General features: G+C 36.1%; 1 protein-coding gene across 1 annotated transcript in view; it reads right to left on the reverse strand.

The window, feature by feature from the left end:
• NPFFR2 (neuropeptide FF receptor 2) overlaps positions 1-11328 on the reverse strand; it is a 164824-nt gene extending 153496 nt beyond the window's left edge. The window contains exon 1 of the mRNA XM_053901491.1: positions 11230-11328. Coding sequence (XP_053757466.1) covers positions 11230-11270 — 41 coding nt within the window. The 5' untranslated portion in view covers positions 11271-11328. The remainder of the gene's footprint in view (positions 1-11229) is intronic.
• Positions 11329-15813: the final 4485 nt, after the last annotated feature.

Here is a 15813-nt window from a genome sequence, read left to right on the forward strand (position 1 = left end):
ACTATTTGTAGATAACATAATACTGTACATAGAAAATCCTAAAGACTCGATCAAAAATTAGAAATAATAAACGAATTCAGTAAAGTTGCTAGATACAAAATTAACACCCAGAAATCAGTAGCATTTCTACACTAATAGTGAAGTAGCAGAAGGAGAAATTAAGAAAACCATTCTCTTTGCAGTTGCACCAAATATAATGAAATATCTAGGAATAAACTTAACCAAAGAGGTAAAAGACCAGGACTCTGAAAGCCATAAAATAATGATGAAGAATATGGAAGATAACACAAATGGAAAGATATTCCATGCTCATGGATAGGAAGAATAAATATTGTTAAAATGTCCATATTAGTCAAAGATTACATACAGATTTCATGCAATCCCTATCAAAATAATAATAGCATTTTTCACAGAACTAGAACAAGTAATACTAAAATTTGTATGAAACCACAAAAGACCCTGAATAGTCAAAGAAATCTTAAGAAAGAACAAAGCTGAAGGTGTCACAATCCCAGATTTCAAGATATTCTACAAAGCGGTAGTAACCAAAACAGCATGGAATTGGCATAAAAATAGACTCATAGATCAACAGAACAGAATAGGGAGCCCAGAAATAAACCCACACTTAGATGGTCAATTAATCTATGCCAAAGGAGACAAGAAAATACAATCGGGAAAAGACAGTCTCTTCAATAAATGGTGCTAGGAAAACTAGACAGCCACCTGTATAAGAATGAAACTGGATCCCTACACATAAATAAATTTGAAATGGATGAAAGACCTAAATGTGAGACAGGAAACTATCAAAATCCTAGAAGAGAACACAGGCAATAATTTCTTTGACATAAACCATAACAACATTTTTCTAGATTTGTCTTCTAAGGTGAGAGAAACAAAAGCAAAAATGAACTATTGGGACTACATCAAAATAAAAGATTTTGCACAACAAAGGAAACCATCAACAAAACCAAAAGGAAACCCGCTGAATGGGAGAAGATAGCAAATGCTATAGCAAATGCTATATCCAATAAGATATTAATATCCAAAATATATAAAGAACTTATACAAATCAACACCAAAACAAAAATAATCTCATTAAAAAATGGACAAAGAACCTGAATAGAATTCTTCCAGAGAAGATGTGTAGAGGGCCAAAGACACACAAAACAATGCTCAACATCATTAATCAAAAGGAAAATGCAAATCAAAACCACAATGAAATATCACATTTTACCTGTCAGAATGGCTAGAATCAAAAGACAAAAAGCAAGAATTGGCAAGGATGTGGAGAAAAGAAACCCTTATGCACTGTTGGTGAGAACATAAATTGGTGCAGCACTGTGGAAAATAGTATGAGCTTCTTCAAAAAATTAAAAATAGAAAGGTGCCTAGGTGGCTCAGTTGATTGAGTATCCAACTCTTGATTTCTGCTCAGGTCATGATCCCAAGTTTCTGGAATCAAGCCCTACATCAGGCTCCATACTGCGTGTGGAGCCTGCTTTAAGATTCTCTCTCTCTCTCTCTCTCTCTCTCTCTCTCTCTCTCTGCCCCTCTCCCCCATTTGCACTCTCTAAAACTAAAATAAAAAATAAGCAAACAAATAAATAATTAGAAATGCCATATGATCCAGTGATTCCACTACTGGATACTCACCCAAAGAAAACAAAAACACTAATTTGAGAAGATATATATGCTCTTACAGATATTGAAGCATTATTTATAATAGTGAAGATATGGAAGCAACCTAAGTGTCCACTGATAGATGAATGGATAAAGATGTGGTCTGTGTGGCGCCTGGGTGGCTCAGTCGGTTGAGTGTCTGACTTCGGCTCAGGTCATCATCTCATGGTCTGTGAGTTCAAGCCCTGCGTCGGGCTCTGTGCTGACAGCTCAGAGCCTGGAGCCTGCTTCCGATTCTGCCTCTCCCTCTCTCTCTGCCCCTCCCCCGCTCATGCTCTCTCTGCCAAAAATAAATAAACATTAAAAATAAAAAAAAAATTAAAAAAAAAGATGTGGTCTATATGTACACATACACACACACACACACACACATGAATGCAACAGAATATTATGTAGATATAAAAAAGGATGAGATCATGCCATTTGAAACAACATGGATGGATTTAAGGGTATTATGCTAAGTGAAATAAGTCAGACTGAGAGACACAAACATACAATTTTACTCTTGTGGAATCTAAAAAACAAAACAAATGCACAAACAAAATGCAGAATCAGACCTATAAGAGGAGAAACTGATGGTTGCCAAAGGGAAGTGGGGGTGGGTAGGCTAAATGGGTGAAGGAGAGGAAGAGACATAGACTTCCATTTATAGAATGAGTAAGTCACGGAAATAAAAGGCACTACATAGGGAATACAGTCAATGATACTGTAATAGTATTGTGTGATGATGTAGGTTATCTACACTTGTGGTGAGCACAGCATAATGTCTAGAGATGTTGAATCATTATGTTGTACACCTGAAACTAATGTAACATTGTGTGCCAAGTGTACTTTAAAAAAAAGTGTAAACCACAAAAAAACATGGATTTATCTAATATATGTCAAAATAAAATAGATATATCAAATTTCAGTTTTACTGATATATATATATCAATTATTGGCAAATTATTAATGAAAATATTTCAACAGATTGATGATATTCCAACATTATGTGATTTTATAATCTAAGTTTGGAAGCTAATGGAGATAAGAGGCTTATAGTTTTTTGAGTTAATTCATTCCATTAGACAATTATTTTTTTAAGGTTTATTTATTTTTGAGAGAAAGAGAGAGAGAGAGAGCAAACAATCATGAGCAAAATAGGGGCAAAGAGAGAGAGGAACAGAGGATCCAAAGCAGGCTCTGTGCTGACAGCAGAGAGCCAGATGCAGGGCTTGAACTCATGAACTGTGAGATCGTAACCTGAGCCGAAGTTGGACGCTTAACCGACTGAGCCGTCCAGGTATCCCCCATTAGACAATTCTTAAAATGAGTGAATTCCTTAAGTAGAGATTATTTCTGGTAAATATCCACCTAGTAATGTGTCCTCTATTGTTTACAGTAACAGATGTAAAATCTGCTTCTTCTGCCATAAAAATAGTCTGTCATTATATAAAAGCAGATAATACAATCCTGGAATTCCAGAATATTGGTTATTTAGCCAAAGTCCCTCTTAAGTTGAAAGCATAACCAGATACAGTCTTTCATATGTAGTGTGACCAGTGTGGGGTTCAAAGGACTAGTCTCATCCTCTGCGCCATACTGCTATCAAATATAAACTCCATAGTACTTTGTAGTGTACTGTCAGTACACTAATAAACAAATTCAGTAAAGTTGCAGGGTATATACTAGCAATCAATAATCCAAAAAGGAAATTAAGAAAACAATGTCATTTATAATAGCATTAGAAAGCATAAAATACTTATGGATAAACCTAAGCAAGAAGGTGAAAGCCTAGGGTGCCTGAGCGGCTCAGTTGGTTAAGTGTCTGACTCTTGATTTCAACTCAGATCATGATCTCACCCTTGAGATTGAGCCCCAAGTCTGGCTCTGCGCTGACAGAGTGGAATCTCCTCTTTCTCTGTCCCTCCCTCACGGATATGTGATCTCTCTCTCAAAATAGTAAACAAACCTTTAAAAAAAGATGAAAGCCTAAAAACTACAAAATATTGATAAAACAAGTTTAAAAAGACACAAATTAATGGCAAGACATCCTGTGTTCATGGACTGGAAGACATAATATTGTTAAAATGTCCATACTACCCAAAGTGATCTAAGAATCAATGCAATCCCTATCAAATTTTTTCAAGAAGAAAAATCTATTCTAAAATACATTTAGAATTTCAAGGGACTACAAATAACCAAAGCAAGCATTAAAAAGAACAATGTTGGAGGGGCGCCTGGGTGGCTCAGTCGGTTGAGCGGCCGACTTCGGCTCAGGTCACGATCTCGCGGTTCGTGAGTTCAAGCCCCGCGTTGGGCTCTGTGCTGACAGCTCAGAGCCTGGAGCCTGTTTCAGATTCTGTGTCTCCCTCTCTCTGACTCTCCCCCATTCATGCTCTGTCTCTCTCTGTCTCAAAGATAAATAAACGTTAAAAAAAAAATTAAGAAAAAAAAAAGAACAATGTTGGAGGTTTCACACTTCCTTATTCCCTAAAACATTACAAAGCTACAGTTATTAAAAGACAAAGTTGGATCAAACTATATACTAAAATTAACTCAAATGGGTTAAAAACCTAAATGAAAGACCCAAAAACTGTAAGATCCTAGAATAAAACATAAAGAAAATCTTCACGACATTGAATGTGACAAAGATTTCTTGGACTTGACACTGAGAGCATAGGAAATAAAAGCAAAAATAGAGAAATGGGGCTACATTATACTTAAAAACTTCTGTGCAAAGGACACAATCAATGGAGTGAAAAGACAACCAACCTATGGAGTAGGGGAAAATATTGGCAAATCATGTATCTGATAAAGCGTTAGTATCCATAATATACAAAGAACTCCTATAACTCAACTACAAAAAAGTAAGTACTGTGATTAAAAACTGAGCCAAAAACCTGAATAGGCAGAAGTGCTGCTGAAGATATAGAAAGGGATAGAAAACGTGGAACCTCTGTGCACTTTTGGTGGGATTATGAAATGGCAAAACTCACTTTACCTCTAAAACAGTATAACAGTTCCTTAAAAAAAATTAAGAATAGAATTAACATAAGATCCAGCAATACCACTTCTAAATATCTATCCAAAAGAGTTGAAAGCTGTGTCTTGAAGAGATATTTGCACATCATGTTCACAACAACATCATCCACAATAGCCCACTAGAAACAATCCAAATACCCATCAACAGCAAATAGCACAATGGAAAGTTATTCAGTCTTAAAAGGAAAGGAAATCCTGTTACATGTTACAACATGAATGAATCTTGAGGACATTACGCTAAGTGAAGTACGTCACAAAAGACAAATTCTATGCTTCCACTTATATGAGGAATCTAAAGGAGTCATATTGATTAGAAACAAAAAGTAGAATGTCAGGTACTAGGGGCTAAGGGGAGGAAGAAAGAGGGAGTATTGTTAAATGGCATAGAGTTCAGTTTTGCAAGGTGAGAAAAGTTCCAGAGATGTTACACAACAACATGAGTATATAGGTCAACACCTTTGAATTGGACCCTTAAAAATGGTGAAGATGGTAATTTTATACTATATGTTTTTTAGCACAATTTTTTTTCATGTTTTTATTTTAATTCCAGTTAGTTAACATACAGTGTAATACTAGTTTCAGATGTGGAATTTCATGATTCGTCACTTACATACAACACCCAGTGCTCATCATAAGAAGTGCCCTCCTTAATACCCATCACCCATTTAATCCATACCCCTGCTCACTTTCCCTCCAGCAACCCTCAGTTTGTTCTCCACAGCTAAGAGTCTGTCTTCTGGTTTGCATCTTTTTTTTTTCTCCAATGTTTATCTGTTTTGTTTCTTACATTCCACATGAGTGAAATCACATGGTATATGTCTTCCTGACTGACTTATTTCACTTAGCACCATACACTCTAGGTCCACCCGTATCATTGCCAATGGTAAGATTTCATTCTTTTTTATGGCTAATGTTCCACTGGATATGTATAAATTACATCTTCTTTATTCATTCATCAGTTAATGGGCCTTTGGGCTCTTTCCCTAATTAGGTTATTATTAATAATGCTTCTATAAATATTGGGGTGCATGTATCCCTTCAAATCAGTATTTTTGTATCCTCTGGATAAACACCTAATAGTGCAATTGCTGGATTGTAGCATAGCTCTATTTCTAATTTTTTGAGGAACCTCCATAACTCTTCTCCAGGGTGGCTGCACCAGTTTGCATTCCTACCAACAGTGTGGGAGAATTCTCATTTCTTCACATCCTCACCAACACCTGTTGTTTCTTGTGCTGTTGATTTTAGCCATTTTGATAGGTGGGAGGTGATATTTTATTTTACTTTTGATGTGCATCTTCCTGATAAGTGATGCTGAGCATCTTTTCAGGTGTCTGTTGGCCATGCGTATGTCTTCTTTTAGAAAATGTCTGTTCACGTCTCCTGATATTTTAATTGGATTATTCATTTTTGGGGTGTTGAGTTTCAAAAGTTCTTTAGATATTTTAGATTCTAACCCTTTATCAGATTTGTCATTTGCAAATCTCTTCTCCCATTCTGAAGGTTGCCTTTAGTTGTGTTGATTGTTTCCTTTGCTGTGCAGAAGCTTTTTACCCTGATGAAGTCCCAGTAGTTTATTTTTGCTTTTGTTTTTCATGCCTCAGGAGACATACCTGGTAAGAAGTTGCTATGAACTGATGTCAAAGAGCTTACTTACTGCCTATGTTCTCCTCTAGGATTTTGATGGTTTCCTGTCTCATATTTAGGTTTTTAAGCCATTTTGAAATTATTTTTGTGTATGGTATAAGAAAGGGGTCCAGTTTCACTCTTTTTCAGGTTGCTGTCCAGTTTTCCAAACACCACTTTTTGAGGAGACTTTTTCCATTAGGTATACTTCTATCCTTTGTCAAAGGTTAGTTGACCATATAGTTGTGGGTTCATTTCTGAGTTTTCTATTCTTTCCATTGGCCTATGTGTCTGTTTTCATGCCAGTACCATACTGTTTTGATCACTACATCTTTGTAATATAACTTGAAGTCTGCAATTGTGATGCCTCCAGCTTTGCTTTTCTTTTTCAAGAATGCTCTGGCTTTCAGGGTCTTTTGCGGTTCCATACAAATTTTAGGATTGTTTGTTCTAGCTCTGTGAAAAATTTTAGCACAATTTTTAAAAACCCTGTTATACTTGATGTTCACTAAGAACATGCACCCATATAATATGCTAGTTTATTATGTATGAATTGTTATCCAGTTTTCCAAAGCAGAAATCATTCTTTTTTTATTCCCATTTCTTCTTTATCCAGGCTGGGACTGTAGTCAAGGTAAATGTCTCTGATGCAAAGTTTAATGAGGTGTCAAAGAACTCAATAATTATGAGAGGTAGTATTTTAGTGCATTATGTTTAAAAACATCCAAATTAATGCTGAAAGTTCCATCATGAACAGAATTATTGACGTTTATATAAAGACAAGATCAGTGAAAGTACCATGCCAACCCATATTGGAGCCTAAGGCAAAAAGAAAAATAGATACTATTGATCCAGGGTTAAATCTTTTTCTCTCTATCCACTCTTAGATGACTTTGCCCCAAACCTACTCATAAGACTGAATTCATCTGATCTAAACCTCATCCTTTTCCTCCTCTTCACTTTAGAACCCAGAATCCACTTTTCCTTTATTCCCATCTCTGAGATGTTCCCCCTGCAAGAATTTGGTACACTTGGACTCCTCTTCTGTCCCAGTGTCAGTCTTTCCTTTATTACGTATTTCTGTTCATGGTACAACCACACTCTCAGATACTCAAGAATACAAGTCTGAATCTGCTGAATATATATATATATATATATATATATATATATATATATAATATATACATTATAATATATATATTATAATGTATATATTATAATATATATTATAATATATATATAATATATATTATATATATAATATATATATGAATTCATCTGAATCTGCTGAATCTGAGCCTTAAATCTGCTAATAAGTCTGCTTTCTCTGTCAGCAGCTATAATAACCAGTAAATTGTAAATTCTAACTTTAACTCCAGATTCTAACCCAATTCAACATTTCTGTTCCTGCTGATGCTCGCTCCTTATTTTATGTAATGGTTGTGTTTGCAACCACCCTTACCAACACAGTCTGCAATGTGTTGCCAGTTAAACACTGTTAAGGTACCTACTTTCCCATGTCATGCATTCATGGCTACAGGGCAATCTCTGGAAGGAATTTTCTTTTTCTCTTCACTTCTGGCCATTTTAACTACTTCCCAAGAGCTAGCCACCTCTTCTATTAAATCTTCAGGGATAAATAAAGCTAGAAATAACCTCCCTGCCTCTATAGGACTATGGGATTTTTGCATTAGTCACGTGTAGTTTATTTGTTTGCTTATTTATTTATTTATTTCAGAGAAAGGGGGGAGGGGCAGAGAGAGAGAGGGAGAGAAAAAATCCCAAGCAGATTCTGTACTGTCAGTGTGGAGCCCAGCTCAGGGCTCAGACTCACAAACCATGAGATCATAACCTGAGCTGAAAGCAAGAGTCAGACGTTTAACTAACCGAGCTACCCAGGTGCCCCTAGTCGCATGCAGTTTAAATTACTAGTTTTGATCTTATTTATGAAATGTCTCATCTCTTATAAATTGTAAGCTCTCAAAAGGCATATATATATATATATATATATATATATATATATATATATATATATAAAAGGCATGTATATATATATACACACATATATAGTAAAACCTCACTTTGCAAGCATCATTCCAGAAACATGCTTGTAATCCAAAGCACTTGTGTATCAAAGTGAATTTCCCCATAAGAAAAAGTGGAAACTCTGATGATTCATTCCACAACCCCAAAATATTCATATAAAAATGATTGCAATACTGTAATTAATACAAAATAGCAAATAAAATACAAAATATAAAGAAATATAAACAAATGAACCTGCACTTCCCTTTGAAAACCTTCGTGGCTTGTGTGAAGGAGACGAGAGAGGAGAGTTATTGTCTAGGATGACTTTCTCTATCACTAATGGATGTTGACTATAGTACAGTATTAATAAACTCTTATCATATACTGTATTTAATGTAACTGGCAATAAGACAGCAGAGGGAACTGGCTCTATCTGGAAGCAGCCTAACCTGGAATGAAGCAAAGCATTCCTAACATTACTCTTGTATGGAAAAGCAAAGGACTGTCCATAGGTGCTTTGAAGTAACAAAAAAAATACACTAGTACCAGTTGTGGGCACATTGCAACATTCTGAAAAATCATTGATTTCTGCCAAATACCGCGGCCAGAGATAAGCATCTGAGCATGGGAGACGATCACCCATAATCCCACAGCGAGAGAGAAAGGTCAGAACCATTGGCTCAGTTGTGATCATGTGATATTTGGCATCACATGCTACTCATATTGCAAGACATCACTTGTTTATCTAATAAGTAAAATTTCTTAGAAATGTTTTCTCATTTTGCAGAACACTCACAGAACAAGTTACTCCCAATCCAAGGTTTTACTGTACCTTCAATGTCAAGCTAAGTGTTGAAACTTCCTCTGTGTGCGTGAGAGAGAGATAAATGAGACAATAATAACTTTGAATCTCCTCATCTCATAGTTTCCCCACATTATAGGTTATATAGCACTAGCCACTTAAATGCTGTGGGTCCTGAGGAGAAAACGGAGAGCAGTTCATAAAACTTCAGAAATAAAATGTCTCCCTAGGGAATTAAACATTTTTTTTTATTTGTTTACAGGTTAGAAAGCTAAAATGTTCAACATGTTTTCAGCCCAAGGGAAACACTAGAGTGCAACCAAATACATTAACACTGTCACTTTAAAACAAATTGGATATTTTTCAAGCTTTGGATGATTATCTCAGGTATGCTTCTGAGAACATGAAAGAATTTTTACATAAATGTAATTAATGTAAAATAACATTCTACCAAAAATTTTTACTTGGACATAATATTATCCATATTAGTATCCATGCTTATAACCATACAAACCAAAAACTGTTATCTTCCACAGTAATAAGTGGGCTTACACTGCAGATGGAGAAATAGCTTTTGTACTTTCTCAGATATTCCAGGGAAAAAATTACTCCTTAAAAAGGGAGCCGTCCAGAAAAAAATGGCTTAGAGACTTCTAACTGCAGTTTTAAGAAACAGCCAGTTATTTGACAAGTTTTTATTGAGCTGCTCTACTGACCCCTCTACCAGGTTGGGAGCTATATACAGGAAGGAGAAACCATGATCCCCGCTTTCAAAGAGCCTACAGTTTTGGGTGAACAAAATCCTAGACCATGATATCTATGATGTCTAGTCAGAAAGAGTAAGAGGCAGCTAGCACACTGGAAGTCCTGGTCAAACTGTGCTTCAGAAAATAGGAGATTAACCAAATGAAGAGTCAATTAATTTCATAGGAGTCCACTGGTGAGGAATCCACTGGCATCACCTCAGAATTAGTATTAGACAAATTTCTGCATCTTGCATGCCCTCCTTAATTTAAAGGAAGCAGCACGATAATGGTAGGCATCTTTACATTCTGGAGGCAATTCATTGCACACCTAGTGTCAGTTGCATTGACACTAAAAGCTGTCAGCTTGAGTAGAGCCTGGAGCAAAAAGAGCCCTATAGCAGATTCAAACTGTGCTGGAAGCAGATTTTCCACTTAGGCTATACAATAGGGCAGAATCTATGGACTCAGATGTGGCAGGGCTATTGAGATACAGTGTTAAGTTTATGTCAGGCTCCATTAAGATAATCACAGTGCAGATTGTTAGGTTGTGCAGGTTCTGCAATAAGGCTACTCCATCTGCAGCAGTGAATCAGGTGCCTTTTGAAAAACAAATCCTGGCATGCTCCCGACCCTGATAACATGGCAATGGAACATTAATTCAACACGTGACCACAGTATCCATTTGAGCTGGATTATGTTGACATGCCGAGTCATAAATATGGATATTGTAAGCAGTAGTCCATTAAAAGAATATATGAGTAGATAACCCAGACCCCATTTCACCCCATAGAGTTGTACCAGCACCCCACATTTAGGTCCTATTTACAGGCACGTGTGTGGGAGTGTTCTATAGGTGCAGCTGAAAAAGAAGAAAAAGCTCTGAGCTTGGATTTCAGATAGTTCAAGTTAGTATATGGATGTAAGCTAAAAATGAATGGCAGCTGAATTATAGCCACACGCAGGGGTGACTTTGAGAGACAATGAAAGGGAAAATATTCCCAATGGACGACCTTTAAATGGTGCACCTGGCATCCACTTTGTGTGGAAACAGAAGTAGGCAGAAATGGAAACTATATATAGATTCCTGGAAAGTGACCAGAAGCCTGGCCAGCTGGCCAGGAACCTGGAAGGAAAACACTGGAATATTGGACACAAAGAGTTCTGAAGTGGAAACATATGGGTGTACATATGGCAATGGGCAGAATGTCCCTCCGGAATGCAGTACACAAACTACAGCTAAAAACTCTATGTGGTTGTCTCTGTAGAAGAAAGACTATGTGGGCCTAGGAATCAAACGTTGACGTGTTAAGTAGTCCCACTCACCATCTTTCCCAATGACTCACTGGGGGAATTTGTGCTTTCATCCACCTCTCTGGGTTTTGTAGAATTACAGGTCCTGACTCCTATGGTGGGGTGAACTCCTGCCAAAAAAAAAACCACAGTGAGGGTTTTTTTGAACCGTAAGCTATGGCTATCCTTTCAGCATTTTGAACTTCTCTTGTCTGGAAACCAGCAAGCAAGAAGAGACTTCAATATCTTGGAAGAGATAATTTGCCTTGATGATGAAGAGGAGGTAGGGCTGCTTTTGCTAAGTGGGAAAGAATGTGTAAAATTCCATTGATCCACTTGGTTATCTCTTGGGACTCCCTTGCCCAATTATAACTGAATGGACACATGCCTAAAAAGTAAATAGTTTCCAAGGGCTGAGATCCTTCAAGAATGACAGTTTGGGTCATACCACCAGGTAAGCCAACATGACATGCAGATAAAAGCTAAGGATGAGGAGCATTTAGAATGGACAGTGGTGGAAGGAGACAGTGAGTACTTGCGTAGGCCCCAAAACCAACCTCAAAGGCAGAGTCTGCAGTTAGTTCACTAAGCCCTCTCTTCTAAGTTCCCCCTCAAGAAGATAGACCCATGGGGAGCTGCTCCATGTACATGTATGGAGAAGTGGAATTATAATTTGTAAGGTTTAGACTATGGCAGCCATGGAGTTGGGCCCCTCAAGTCTCTTTTCAAGAGAGCATTTGTTGCAAACAGTGTAGTTAACCTCCAGACATAGCATCTTCCATATCCCTTCTGCTGCAGACCAAAAATTGTCGTTAGCCAGAAAGCTAGGGTAAGTGTAGAATTCACTTTATGCATTCCCCCTCTTGCAGTGACCAGTCTTGCACTGCCTGCTGTCAAAGTCTGAAAAATAGCTCTCATATTTTGTCCAGTATTTTAGCTGTTTTACATGGGAGAATAATTTCCATACCAATTAATCCTACTTGGTTGGAAACAGAAAGCCACTGAGATCTTAACGCCATGTTTAATAACAGCTTCATCAGAAATCACAGTATGTCTAAATGCATTCAAATTATAGTAAGAATGAAATTCCCAAGTGTTAACTCTACTTTGGTTGCTTTGATTCAGAGGATCATGCATATAATCTCTAAAACATTTCTTATCCATAAATCTATACTTAGATGAACATTAGGATAATTTGAACACACCATGTCGCTTTGTTATTGAAAGTTATTTGAATAAATCCTGCTGTTAAAGTAATACCTGATAATACCCACAGCTAAAAAATTCACAGAAATGCTGGAAAATACAAACATACAACTTTTTCAGAAAACTACCTAATTCAAATTGATATACAAGTCAACCAAATATCAGCTCCTGAAAATTTTTAAATGGATCATAATGGCACACAATGGAGATTAAATGCAGCCCTAAGAAATTGCAATGTCATTAAATCATTTAATGATCATATAACAGAGAAATTGATTTGGAAGGAAATCTAAAGATCACCAACCCAATTTCTCTTATTTTTATTTATCAATGTTTTGAGGTTTTCTGGTTTTGACTTTGTAAGTATTTATTCATTTTTTTTAAGAAAGAAAGAGGGTGCATGTGTGCATGCAAGAAGGGGAGGGACAGAGAAAGAGGGAAAGAGAGAATCTCAGGCAGATTCCATGCCCAGCACAGAGCACCAAGCCAGACTCAGTCTCATGACCATGAAATTATGACCTGAACTGAAAAAAAGAATCAGATGCTTAACCAACTGAGCCACCCAGGCACCCTGTAAAGTTCATTTTGAATTTAACTGAAATTAATATTTAAACATTCTTACATTAAGCCATGATTGGACGTGTCAACACAGATAAAAACAGAAAGCTCAGTTCACTGTGGCTCATTTTAGTCAATCTATTTCTTGTAGTGCTGTTGGAATTGTTTGAGCCACTAAATATTAAAAATTAGCTAAGGTAATCAGCTGATTAATCTAGTGATAAAGTGGTATATTTGTGCAAAGTTTATAAAGTCGACATGTAAGCTTCTTGGGTTTAATATTAAATTGTGCTTTATTTTATCAGTTTCTATGATTCCATTATTGACCTGATCAAGTAGGTAACATTGTGATCTTACTATAATTTTTAAATTAAAATTAACTTCAATCAATTCAAAATGGATTTTACTTTAATGTCAGAAGATTCCAATGCCAATTTTAAAAATAACATACAATTGTTTTTCATGTAAATTCTCAAACCTCTTTGGTTGTATACTTGTAATTTGGATTCCTTCCATCCATGTTTTATAATAGTGAGATTATCTCATAGTAATATACAAAACAAGTTTCTTTGTAAGAAACAAATATCAAATATGTTAAAAAGAAAAAACAATTCTGTCAATACATTAAAATATGCTCTAATATTCCCTCCAAAATTAGCATATTTATCATAACCTGCCTATATTTTGTTATCTTATTTCTTTACAAACATCAGTTTTCATATACAAAACATGAAAATAATGTTTGACATAAAAAATTCAAGAGTGGGTTTTTGCAGTATCTTTTGTTGATGAACTATTTGTTATGATCACACTATTTTTTTTAAATGTTTACTTATTTATGTTTGAGAGAGAGCAAGGGAGTGTGAGCAGGGGAGAGGCAGAGAGAGAGAGAGAGAGAGAGAGAGAGAGAGAGAGAGAGAGAGAATCCCAAGCAGGCTCTGCACTGCCAGCATGGAAGCCGATGTGGGGCTCAAAACTCATGAACCACGAGATCATTACCTGAGCTGAAATCAAGAGTGAGACACTTAACCAAATGAACCACTGAGACACCCTAAACCAAATATATTCAAAAGAGAAAAAATTTATACACACAAAGCATCTCAATAGATACTGATAAGAAATTTTTAAATATGGATGTTTGGCAATATTCAACATTCACTCATTTAAAACTATCTTGGTTAAGTGAAAATATAAGCTATGTACTGAATATGATAATACATCATCTCAAAGCAAAATTCAACCCTATGTGTATACTAAAATTAAAAAAGACCCTCCCACTAATGTAAAAAAGACTTGAGTATCTATTTTCATGTTTCTAACTGTATTTAGAAATACTGTCTCTTAGGGGTGACTGGGTGGTTCAGTCGGTTGAGCATCGAACTTCAGTTCACATCATGATCTCACAGTCTGTGAGTTCAAGCCCCGCATCGGGCTCTGTGCTGACAGCTCAGAGCCTGGAGCCTGCTTCGGATTCTGTGTCTCCTTCTCTCTCTGCACCCCCCCTCCACTCACGCTCTCTCTCTCCTTCAAAAATAAATAAACATTAAAAAATTTTTTTAAATAAAAAAAGAGAAATACTGTCTCTTCAATATTACAAGAAAAATAGATTTTGAAAAATATTTTCACAAGATATGATTATTATCTAAAGAAGTAAGTACACATAGTAAGAAAACTGTTTAAGTTTTTAAGGTAGTCATTTGTTAAATACCTAGACAAAAATCCATGCCATTTTCTACATATCCATGTCATAATTTTGAAAACACGTTGACAACAAACTCATGGTAAAAATGGGATGGGACTTTGGAGTTATTGAGGAATTTAAAATTTTTGAAGGTGCAAAACAGATGAAAATTTATTTCACAAATGAAATAAAGCGAGCTGAGGAAGCCAGAGATATATGAATACGTATCGAAGTGTTGAACTGAAATTTGGATTCAATCTGCCTACAAGAATCTTTATGAGGCTGACAACTCCGAATGAGTAGAGAACAGTGAGAAAGTTGCAGGTAACCAGTTTCCAATGTGCCCTCCCTACGTGCTGCACAACCCAGGAATCCAGACCTACAGGCAGCCTAATGTTGATCCCCACAAAGCACAGATACATACTAGAGAACTAGAGAGGATTACAGTCTGAAGGTGCATTTTTGAGAAAAAGTTTCTAGAAGCCTATGCGGTGATGAGCTGTCTCCCCTCATTTCTGTAACACATATTGTTCTACCCTATACCACGGTGGTATATGCACCCAGATCCTGTCAACTGGCAGCAGAGCCTAATTGTGTGAAGTCTGGGGAAAACCGATCTGGTCAAATTTGGGCAGGAGAGTCTGGGCTGTGAACAGGTGACAGGCCACACGTGAGAGGATGCACATTTCCCAGGATGTTATCAGAGTAGCAACTGACACCACAGTCACAAATTCTTTGCCAAAGAAGAAATTTCCTTGACACAGTAGACCAAGGTTTATGAAGTTATAAATTTACAATTCTTAGAGAAATTTTTAACAGGCAAATCCTGCTTTTTAGTAACTTTGTTCTAAGTAACCTTACTAAATAATGCTTATTATGAAATTAAATTTATTAAAAATTAAGTCAAATGATTGAACATAATTTATTACATTGGTAATATGGATGGGACTGTGGAAAAGGACATTAGGTAAAAACTAAGGAAATACAAACAAAATATGGACTTTAGTCAATAATAATATTGGTTCATTAATTCTAACACATTTATCATACAAATGTAAGTATTGTTATGGGAACTTTCTATGCTACCCTCAAATAATTTTCCATAAATCTAAAACTGTTCTTAAAAAATGCAGTTTATAAGAAAATTATAACTAAAACTTTGGTATGATTAA

Source organism: Panthera pardus, unplaced genomic scaffold (genome assembly GCF_024362965.1).
Source record: "Panthera pardus isolate Hobbes unplaced genomic scaffold, ASM2436296v1 HiC_scaffold_13, whole genome shotgun sequence".
Classification (NCBI taxonomy): domain Eukaryota; kingdom Metazoa; phylum Chordata; class Mammalia; order Carnivora; family Felidae; genus Panthera; species Panthera pardus.